At 48.6% G+C, this 10,886-nt stretch overlaps 1 protein-coding gene across 1 annotated transcript in view; it reads left to right on the top strand.

Annotated features, from left to right (window-relative positions):
* Window positions 1–3,667: 3,667 nt before the first annotated feature.
* Window positions 3,668–10,886, top strand: part of GDPD5 (glycerophosphodiester phosphodiesterase domain containing 5) — a gene marked incomplete at its 3' end in the record, with an annotated part of 116,627 nt that continues 109,408 nt past the window's right edge. Inside the window, exon 1 of the mRNA XM_080612895.1 lies at window positions 3,668–3,794. Coding sequence (XP_080469021.1) covers window positions 3,678–3,794 — 117 coding nt within the window. The 5' untranslated portion in view covers window positions 3,668–3,677. The remainder of the gene's footprint in view (window positions 3,795–10,886) is intronic.

Genomic DNA, 10,886 nt, shown 5'->3' with positions numbered 1-10,886 from the left:
AATAACTTCTACATCACGCTTACATCCCACAACATCTTGGACATCACTTGCCCCTCAGGATCTTCAAGGCAGAGATTATGGCTTTGTCCAAGACCCTTCAATAGCATCGAACTTTGCATGCCCTCAGTGTTTCTGACCTGTTCTGACAGTTGTTCCTGCCTGCAGTGTGCTGCTGGCACATGGGGAAGGCAAACCAGGAAGCTCAACTTGTAGGGACAGTCTTGAAGCAGACACAAGCTGAAGATAGGAGGCAACTTGTGCAGTGACTAATGCTGAGCTTTATAAATAGCATGAGAAGGGGTGAACTGCAGGCAGGGAGGGGTCCTCAAGCATGAGGCCATGGAGGTGGTACAGCAATGCTTAGGGGCAGATGAGCTGGGAGAGCATGGGGTGGTGTGATCAGCAAACAGCTCTTGCTTCAGACTGGATGTGCTTGTGGCTCTGTCCTGCGTGTTCTCCCTGAGGGGCTGAACAAAGCCACGTGGATCTGGATCAGCAATGAGCTGATATGCAAGTCCTGTGCATCTCATGTCCTCTGCCTGGGTCAATGCCTCGAGCAGCACCAAGAGCGTTATAGAGAGGTTTGCTGAAAGGACAAAGCAATATTCTGTGTGTTCGTGTTAGAGGAAAGCAGAGGACCTAAGGGTTTTGGGCCCTGGTAAGGGTCTGGTGGGCTTTGAAACTACAACCACCAACTAGCAAGTTCTGTCTGCCTTGAGGATGCTGAGTCCTGATTAGAGCAAGTCAGGACAGGGCTGTCCTAGGCTGTCAGCATGAAGCGCTGAGTGTAAATGGATACAAAGAAGGACAGAAGCTGGAAGGGTTGAGCTGTCTGTGTCCTCACTGGCATTTCTAGACTCAGCTGCAGTGATTGCAATGCCCGCAGCATCCCCTTATGCATCGGCTATAATGAAAGTATGATCAACCCCATTCTTGGGTGCTTCCTTCCATGGGATATGGCTGCCCCATCCCTGGCAGTGTTCAAGGCCAGGTTGGACACAGGGGCTTGGAGCAAGCTGCTCCAGTGGAAGGGGTCCCTGCCCGTGGCAGGGGTTGGAGCTGGAGGAGCTTTAAGGTCCTTTCCAACCAATTCCATGATTCTATGACATGGCAATTATGGGCTCTTAGGTGGCTTGGTTACCTCCTTAAGCCCTGTCCTGCTTTGCTGATGGAGTGAGGGTGTTGTTACTCATAGCTTCATGTAAGACCTTCACACTGGGGGTGCTGTATATAAAGGAAATGAAGTGTTTCCCCTAGAGAGGTTGCAATTGCCTTACTGCCCACAGATCATGCATGCTCTGGAAAGGAAGCCAAGCGCTTTGCAAGCTCAGCTGCTGTTGAGCATCACTCACAATGCGCTGATTATCCCCACCACAGCTGTGGGTGTACTCATGTGTGCTAGGAACTGGGTGGAAAACCCCTGGTAGGAGTTAAGGGCAGCCGAGAGCTGCGTGATGCCATCAGACAGGCAAACATTTGCTTTGAGGTTGCCGTCCCCATACGCTGACTCTATGAATTAGTAAGAGCACACAGCTACTCGGTCTGTTCCCGATTATGAATCTCACCAGATACAAAGCAAGCATCTAACTATATATACATGTATGTAAAAAGCCTCGTGACGCATAAAGCATGTAATTGATGGAACCAAGTACTTTCTCTTGAAACAGTGATAGAATCACAGAATCAACCAGGTTGGAAAAGCCCTTTAAGCTCATCCAGTCCAACCATTCCCCAGCACTGCCAAGGCCACCACTGCCCCATGGCACTGAGGCCTCGTCTCCACGGGCTGTGAACCCTTGCAGGGACGGTGCCTGCAGCCCTGCCCTGGGCAGCCTGTTCCAATGCCTGAGCACCCTCTGGGGCAGGAATTGTTCCTCAGCTCCATCTAAACCTGCCCTGGTGCAGCTTGAGGCCGGTTCCTCTTGTCCCATCCCTTGTTCCTTGGGAGCAGAGCCCAGCCCCTCCTGGCTCCATCCTCCTCTCAGGCACTTGTAGGGAGCCATCAGGTCCCCCCTGAGCCTTCTCTTCTCCAGACTGAACCCCCCAGGTCCCTCAGCCCTTCCCCATCACCCTTGGGCTCCAGGCCCTGCACCAGCTCCGCTGCCCTTCTCTGGCCCCGCTCCAGCCCCTCAATGTCTCTCTTGGAGTGAGGGGCCCAGAGCTGAGCACAGGATTCCAGGTGCGGCCTCCCCAGTGCCCAGCACAGGGGCACAATCCCTGCCCTGGCCCTGCTGCCGCACTGGTGCTGATCCAGGCCAGGATGCTGGGGGCTTCCTGGCTGCCCGGGCACAAGCTGCTCCTGTTCAGCTCCATCAATCAGCACCTCCAGGGCCTTTCCCATGAGCAGTTTCCATCCACAATTCCCCAAGCCTGGAGCATTGCATGGGGTTGTTGTGACCCAAGTGCAGGACCCAGCATTGAGCCTTGTTGAACCTCATCTGAGTGGCCTTGTCCCATTGATCCAGCCTGTCGAGCTGCCTCTGTAAAGCCTTCATATCCTCCAGCACATCAACACTCTCGCCCACCTTGGTGTTCTCTGCAAATTTACTGATGTTTCCACACATGGCAAATAGAGCACTTGCGCTGGGGTCAGCCTGGGCCTTTGGAAGTGAAAGCTGTGTAGTGGAGAGAGGATCTTTCTCCAGGGTGAAGGCTGCATCCAGCTCTGCATCCCTGTGAGTGCTTATTTGAGATGCTTGTGAAGGGAGAAGGGAATATCTGCCTTTTCCAGCGTGCACAGGAGTGCGAGTTCATCATCTGGGACTGTTTTGCAGGCTTCGTAGGATGCTCAAGATGAACTCATTCAGCTGGGCTGCGTTTTGGCTTTGCAGAAGTCTCTAAATCCATTTTCAGGTTGTGCTTGCAGGAGCTCTGGTTCTTTACATTTCAATCACTCATAAAAATCTAATCATCTGGGCTGCAGATTATCGGCCTACTGCTCTTGTCCCGGTGTGGCTTTTCCCACTGATACCTCCTGTGAATCCATTTCCTTTTAGTGCTGTAGGAGAAACGGCACAAGGAGATAAAACCTGTGAGGTGAGACAGGCTTGAGAACATTGGGGCTGTTGAGCCTGGAGAAGAGAAGCTGCGTGGAGACCTCAGAGCAGCTTCCAGTGTCTGAAGGGGGCTACAAGGATGCTGGGGATGGACTCTTCATCAGGGACTGTAGTGACAGGACAAGGGGTAACGGGTTCAAACTGAAACAAGGGAAGTTCAGGTTGGATATAATGAAGAAATTCTTTACTGTGAGGGTGCTGAGGCACTGGAATGGGTTGCCCAGGGAGGTTGTGAATGCTCCATCCCTGGCAGTGTTCAAGGCCAGGTTGGACAGAGCCTTGGGTGCCATGGTTTAGTGTGAGATGTCCGTGCCCATGGCAGGGGGTTTGGAACTGGATGATCCTAAGGTCCATTCCAACCCAAACCAGTCTGGGATTCTATGGTTCTCCTCTTGTTGAGTAACAAACCAGAAATGGTGACAGGACTGGCAATAGACGTGATGCTCATTCAATAGCCAGAGGCCATGGTTAATTATTAAACTGCTTTTCAATGCATTGAAATATGACTTTAAGCATCTTAAATCCCCTCCGTTTTTACCCTCTTTTATTTTCTCCTCTTGCAGGGCGCTCCCAGGACCTGATGGATTTCTGATAGCCCGCTCCTGAGGGGCTGGAAGGAGCATGGTTAAACACCAGCCACTGCAGTACTACGAGCCACAGCTATGTTTGTCCTGTCTGACCGGGATCTACGGCTGCCGCTGGAAACGGTACCAGCGGTCACATGATGACACCACCAAGGTGGGTAGGTGATGTTGATGTGACCACATCACCTCTTCTTGGTGACTTTGGGTTGTGGATGGGTTTCAGCCTTGGTTGAAAGCTGTGGATATTGGATTGCTTGGCTTGTATAGACCGTGGAAATCATTGGGTAAATGGATGGAGGTCTATGAGAGACCATCACCATGTGGTTGATGATGGGCATGGTGATCAAAGGGATTGAGTGGTGTGGTTGCATTTGTCCATGTTTTCCTTTTGGTACTGGGAGTGACTTCTCTTTTGCTTGTATCTTACTGATGTGCTTGCAGTTTCTTTGAATATGTAGGACCTGCATTGCTGCAGTGCCTCTAGCTGCGTATGAAAATGAGTTTTGTAGGTAGGGAAAGGCAGAAGGAGGTGAGAATTTGCTAGGGGCAAATGGGGGAGATGTTAGAGCTGGCTCTCCCCTCCTCTGGATAAATGCAGTTTTCATGAGATCTGGTAGAGGGAATTTGGACGGTGGGGCTGGGCTTGCACCTTCCCTCTGGCTTGAGGCTGTGAGATGGGGTTTCATGAGACCTGATGTGTTTATAGGAAGAGGCATGAAAAATACACTGTCAAAGCTGCCCTGTTTCATCTTTTGGGTAATGGTTGCGTTTTACTGTTCTGTGTTCTCTTGTTCATATAATCATGAAATGGTTTGGGTTGGAAGGGACCTTAAAGCTCATCCAGCTCCAACTCCCTGCAATGGGCAAGGACACCTTCCACTAGAGCAGGATGCTCCAAGCCCCAACCAACCTGGCCTTGAACACTTGCACCCATCTGTTTTATTACTTAAAGAAGGAGAAAACCACCCTAAAGCCAAAACTTATCTCCTTTCTTCTAGCAATGCTTCCAGAGATCTCTTCATTGATTTTGAGGGTTAGTTTTGCTCCACTGACAGCTTCTCTGCGTCGTTTCTAAGCCTATAACCAGAGATCTTCCTGTCTGCGAAGTGCTTTTCCTTTGGGAAAGAGGCTGTTAAGGAGAAAACATTTCTAGGCAGCAGATCCCATGCCAGAAACGCTCCTGGTTCTGAATTGCATCGATTGCTGGTGGCGCAGCTTGGCCGGGAGCTCCCGTGTGGATTGAGGAGTCATGGCTTGTGTTTGCGCAGCGTAAAACAGGTTTCCTTTTGTAAAGCAGAAGTGTTTGTGCTGGTTTTCGTCTGCTTCCAGTCTGGCCAGCTCAGTCTGTGTCCACTTTGGAGCCAGAGGAAGTTTCCTTTGAGCAAACACCCGCGTACAGCCGTAACGGAGGGAATAAGTGGGTTTTAAAGACTTTGTCAGGAAAACAGTGGGACGTAATGTCTTGGCATCTGTGCCTGTACTAAGTTCAATACTCAAAATGCCCAGTCCAATATGCCTTATGAACCAGAACACTGTGCTTCTTAGATAAAAATCCATAGTAAAATTACCATTGACTTAATGTGTCCATGAAAGCTGCCTCCGCTTGTAGTGATTTATTTCACCAGTGGCAGCCTTCCACTTGTGCTTAGAATGCCAGTTGTTTTTCTAATGTTAAAATAATTTGTGTGTCTAAAGGTGCCTGATCTAGGCTTAAAAATATGTGTAGTCTCCGAGTTTGCCTATTTAAGGCTGCGAGGCCTCAATGTCCACTTTGTTGAGCAGATAAATGGAGATAAAAGCTGTTTGCAGGAGCAAGAGAACAAAGTCTATAATTAGCTCCAAGCTGTGCAAAACCAAGGTATGAAGAATCTCTTCCCATCTTGCTGTCAATAAAGTGCCTTGAGGTGTTGGTGATGGACTGAGGGATTCTAGTGCTGTATTTGGAGGGGAAAGGTGCAAAAGAAGGCTTATTGTCCTCTAGGCATGTCTATTTGCATGTGCTTGAGTACTGCAGAGCATGGGTGGGAACTCTAGAGTATGTGTAAGATGAGTGAGAGACCTTTTTCTTATTTTCAGTTTCTTAGATTTTAACTTTAAATTTAATTTTTATTCAATTAATTTGAAATTCTTTAGATTTTTTTATTTTTATTGATTTTGGGGTTTAATTTTTGATTATTTTTTAATTATTATTTAAATTTTGTTGCAAAATAGCCCTTGGCTGTTTGAACAAGCAGGTAACTTCTATGGGCTACCAATCAGGATTTGGCATCCCTTTACCTCTCTGTGGTGGGAGAGGGTTTCATGGGTATCACTCATTCAGGACCACTTGTCCTGCAAACTCCAATCTCTGCCATTGACTGAAGCTCTGAAGCATCGATGGGCATACCCCAACATACAGGGTGCTTCCAGCATAGGTGTTTAGTGACCTCTGCTCTGCATCAGAGGACTTATGGAACGTGTGAGAACACTTGCCAAGATCCCAAGTACTGGATGGAGATAGGAAGTTTAACATATGCTAATTGTCTCCAGCTGATGTATATCCAGCCACAGCACTTGGGTATGTCTTTGAAGGATAAAAGAGGAAAATAGCGTTCTATAACTTAGATGCCTATTTGCTTTACACAAAGGCAGTGGCGTGTTGATAATACCTGTTGTATTACCCTGTATCTGACCTTATAGTAACTCAGCCACTGCAAGCCAGGAGTAGAGGCAATTGTAGTGTAATACATATTTTCCTGTGCATGGTTACCATAAAAAGGGGATATGGCATCTGAGAGGTTTAAGGCTTGCAAAAACCAGAGTTACCTGAGAAGGAAGGAACACGTTGCCCGAAGAAGTGGTAAATGCTCCATCCCTGGCAGTGTTCAAGGCCAGGTTGGATGGAGCTGGGGGTAACCTGCTCTAGTGTGAAGTGTCCCTGCCCATGGCAGGGGGTTGGAACTGGGTGAGCTTTAAGGTCCTTTCCAACCCAAACCATTCTATGATTCTATGACTAAGGCATGTAGATGTTATGTTTCTACAGTTTAATTATCAGAGCATGGCATGCATTCAAAGAGCAACTTTTGTTATCGTAGGATACAGTGTGGTTGTCTGCTTTCTGTTTAAAAGAGCAGACTTTCTACAACAAAAGGCTTTCCCCTAAACTTGGGGTTTGAGCCAACTTTGCATCCTTGAAACCTGTATGTGAATGCTTGTTTTCTGAATTGTGCTGCAGCTCAACAGCCAGTTTTAATGATTCCTTTCCTTTCCCCCCCAAATATATGCAGGTCAGGCTTTCTACTGCGCGTTAAAAGTTCCATGACAATGAGAATTGTAATTGTAAGCTTGAGCTCTCAGTTTCTTCAGGAGGATGCTTGCTAGAATTGTAATTATCTTTGGTTTTCCACTCTCCTTTTGAGGATGAAGGGGGGGGGAAGGCACCCAACCTGCACGCTTGGCCTCCTCTTTACATTTGGAGAGCTGCAGAATTCCTTTGTCTATTGGGTGCTTTCAGCTTTAATGGCAGGAATCCCATGTTTTTAAAATCTTCAATGTGGTTTATTTGGGTTTCTTGTGTTTTAATGAAAGGCATATAAAAAAGAAGTGGTCTTGCTGAGGTTCAAACCATTATAATCTCTGTAGCTGGTATGAGGAAGCAATTCCTGACCTAACTACAAGTATTCAACCAAAGAAGTTGTGATGAAATCAGTGCCTCATCTTAACAGAGCCTTATTGCCCTGAACACAAACTGAGGGACAATCAGCTTTGGCATGTAGTTGCCATATGTGCTGTTAATGGTCTAAATGAAGTGCGGGTGGCAGCTTCCAAGGCATCTCCCAGATCCTGTTGATGGATTGGCAGCAATTAAAGCACAGCACTGCTAATTGCAGTGTATAAGCACAGTGCTCCGTGCACAGCTTGCGTGCCTCACCCCGAATGAGCTGCTGCTGGGGATTGCAACACACACAAGAGCTCTTGCCCCAAGGGTAGAGTCCAAGGGCTGGCTGCAGCCTCTTGTGGAGATCTCCATCCAGAGATGCTGCAGGATCGGTATCCACGTGAGAGATGTTGATGGGTTGCATTATATAAACATGAAGTTGAATCTATCAGCTAGTTCTTACTGCAGGGGTTTCCTTTTATTGCTTCCCAAACCATGTTGTCTGTACACAGTAAATATCCCACCTGGGAAATCAGCCTGGGTGGGAGTGGGGAAAGAGATGTTGTACAGAGGAAAATTGGAATGATGTTTTTTCTCTATCCATCTCTGTCTATTGGCTCTCTGGCTGTTGGGATTTTGCGGTTACTGGGTACTGGAAACTCTTGGGATCTTTATCTTATTCAGTTCCCTGCCATATAGGATAAAATACTATCACCATTTACCAAGGACTTGGGTTCTCTGCTTAATGAAAGGCATGGCTGCTGCTGTGTTCCCAGCATAAACCCTTCTGAGATACAGGTTGAGGCAGACAAAGTGTAACTGGGATCTCTTTTTGTCTCCCCCACTTCCCTTGGAAGCTTTCCATCTCTACAAAAGTACCTTTTTCCTCCATAAAATTGCCAAGAACAGGCCAGGATAGGTGCTCAGGGGACTGGAGCACCTCCTGTATGAAGACAGGCTGAGAAAGTTGGGGCTGTTGAGCCTGGAGAAGAGAAGCTGCGTGGAGACCTCGGAGCAGCTTCCAGTGTCTGAAGGGGGCTACAAGGATGCTGGGGATGGACTCTTCATCAGGGACTGCAGTGACAGGACAAGGGGTGATGGGTTCAAACTGAAACAGGGGAAGTTTAGATTGGATCTAAGGAAGAAATTCTTTACTGTGAGGGTGCTGAGGCACTGGAATGGGTTGCCCAGGGAGGTTGTGAATGCTCCATCCCTGGCGGTGTTCAAGGCCAGGTTGGACAGAGCCTTGGGTGCCATGGTTTAGTGTGAGGTGTCCCTGCCCATGGCAGGGGTGTTGGAACTGGATGATCTTAAGGTCCTTTCCAACCGCAACTATTCTATGATTCTAGGATAGGTGCCTGCTTTGGTTACCTATGGTAGGAAGGGCCATCATCACCTGGAAATAAACCCAGAATAATAGAATCAACCAGGTTGGAAAAGACCTTTAAGATCAAGTCCGACCTTTACTCCAGCACTGCCAAGGCCACCACTAACCCATGGCACTGAGGGCCTCATCTACACGGTGTGTGAACACTTCTAAGGATGGTGATTCCACCACTTCCCTGGGAAGAAAACTGTCAGGTTTGGATCCCAGATGACTGAAGGTACTGGAGCGGGGAGGGTGTCTCACTAGAGGGAGGTGCCCTGCCTCGATGTGCCGGCCACACTCCTTTTGATGCTCCAGTGTTAATAGATGGGGCTGCTGCTGGTGACTTACAAAAGCCTGTGATCAGCGCAGCCTCCCATATTTACCTTGCAGCGTGTGAAGTGGCAGAGAATCAGAGAATAGTTAGGGTTGGAAAGGACCTTAAGATCACCCAATTCCAACCCCCACCTTGTTGGTTTTCTTCCTATAACTGGGTAAACTGAGGCACAGAAATCAAGCTGTCGAGATGACTTGGTGGTGGCCACCACTGATGAGTTTGGGATCCCAGGAGTCATCCTAACACAGGCGCTTCTCCTCGGTACATGCAAATGCACTTAGAGGTTTCCTGATGGCACTGTCTCTTGACCATTGGTTTGGAGGTGAGGAGCTGGGAACAGTATCTCCTATGGCACCGTGGTCAATGCCATCAGGGACTGCATTTAACTTGGTGGGTTTCAGTCGTGTTCTTGCAGCTTTAACTTGTCTGCCTGCTTCTTCATGCTCTGGGTAATATTATAAGCAGCCGCTGGGCAGGGCTGACCTTTCTATAGGTGATTGAGTAGCTCCTATAGCAGTAGCCCACAGAGTTTCTAATGCTTTGTCATGACCACTTTATCCAGAACCTTTGAAGCAATCCATGTGCAAGCTCCCTGTGGTAAACGGCCAGACCAGCCCCCCTTACAGACACAAAGGTGCCTTGTGGCTTTTCCAGCATCATGGGCCTCCAGGGTTTCATTCCGAGTGTGGCATTTCCTTGCTAGAGCTGCCAGATGTGCTCCCTCCAACTGCTTTTGTTCATGTGTTTCACTAATCCTCTGGGTGAAAAACTCTATCCCCATCATCCTGCTTCCTGTTTGCTCTTGCACCCTTACAGGAGGATACAGCAAATGCTGCTTTTCCTGTTCTCCTTGAAGCAACTGCGTGCATTGTGTTGCCCTAAAGTGTAATCGGGAAAGGTGAGCTCAGTGTTACTGATGTCAGTAGGTTGTTTGCTAAAGAAACCTACTTACTTGCAGCGCTGTGTGCAGTTCTGGTGTCCTCAGCATAAGAAGGACCTGGAGCTGTTGGAGCAAGTCCAGAGGAGGCCACGAGGATGAGCAGGGGCTGGAGCAGCTCCTGTGTGGAGCCAGGCTGAGAAAGTTGGGGCTGTTGAGCCTGGAGAAGAGAAGCTGCGTGGAGACCTCAGAGCAGCTTCCAGTGTCTGAAGGGGACTACAAGGATGCTGGAAAGAGACCCTTCATGAGGGACTGTAGTGACAGGACAAGGGGTAACAGGTTCAAACTGAAACAGGGTTCAGCAACAAGTTCAGGTTGGAGATAAGGAAGAAGCTCTTTACTGTGAGGGTGCTGAGGCGCTGGCCCAGGGTGCCCAGAGAAGCTGTGGCTGCCCCATCCCTGGCAGTGTTCAAGGCCAGGTTGGACACAGGGGCTTGGAGCAAGCTGCTCCAGTGTGAGGCCCATGAAGCTCCAAGTTCAGAATAGCGAATCAAAAGGAGATTGCAGGGATGGATCTTCACCACCCCCAGTTTCATCTTGGGTCTCAGTGAAAACCAACCTGGAATTAACAGCTTAAACCAGGCCTGAATAATTGGTGTCTGTAGTCTGTGTAGGCAAGTAGATCTGTTGGCCAAGTGCAGGAAAAAGAGGCTTTGGGCTACTGAGGAGGGGATGGGGGAAGAAAAGCAGAATGTCACCTACAGTTTGGAGAAGGATATAGGGATACATGGGACCTTCAGACCCTTTAAAGATCCGCAGACAAGCCAGGACAAAGCTGGACTTGTCTTGTTAGTGATATTCCGGATACATCCATGTTTCTTTTGTCTTTATTCCAGCAGCAGCAGCCTGAGGAGGCGGCTCTTGTATTCCCCACCACCCTCCTCCCTTTATCTTCAGTTTCCAGACAGAAGTGTAGGCTGCCTGTGCTTCCCAGGAAACCCACTGCACGTTATCAGGGGGTGTAGCCAA

Source organism: Psittacula echo (assembly GCF_963264785.1).
Source record: "Psittacula echo genome assembly, chromosome: 3".
NCBI lineage: Eukaryota > Metazoa > Chordata > Aves > Psittaciformes > Psittacidae > Psittacula > Psittacula echo.
Note: the sequence above shows the minus strand (reverse complement) of the source record. Positions and strands in the feature narration are given on the sequence as shown.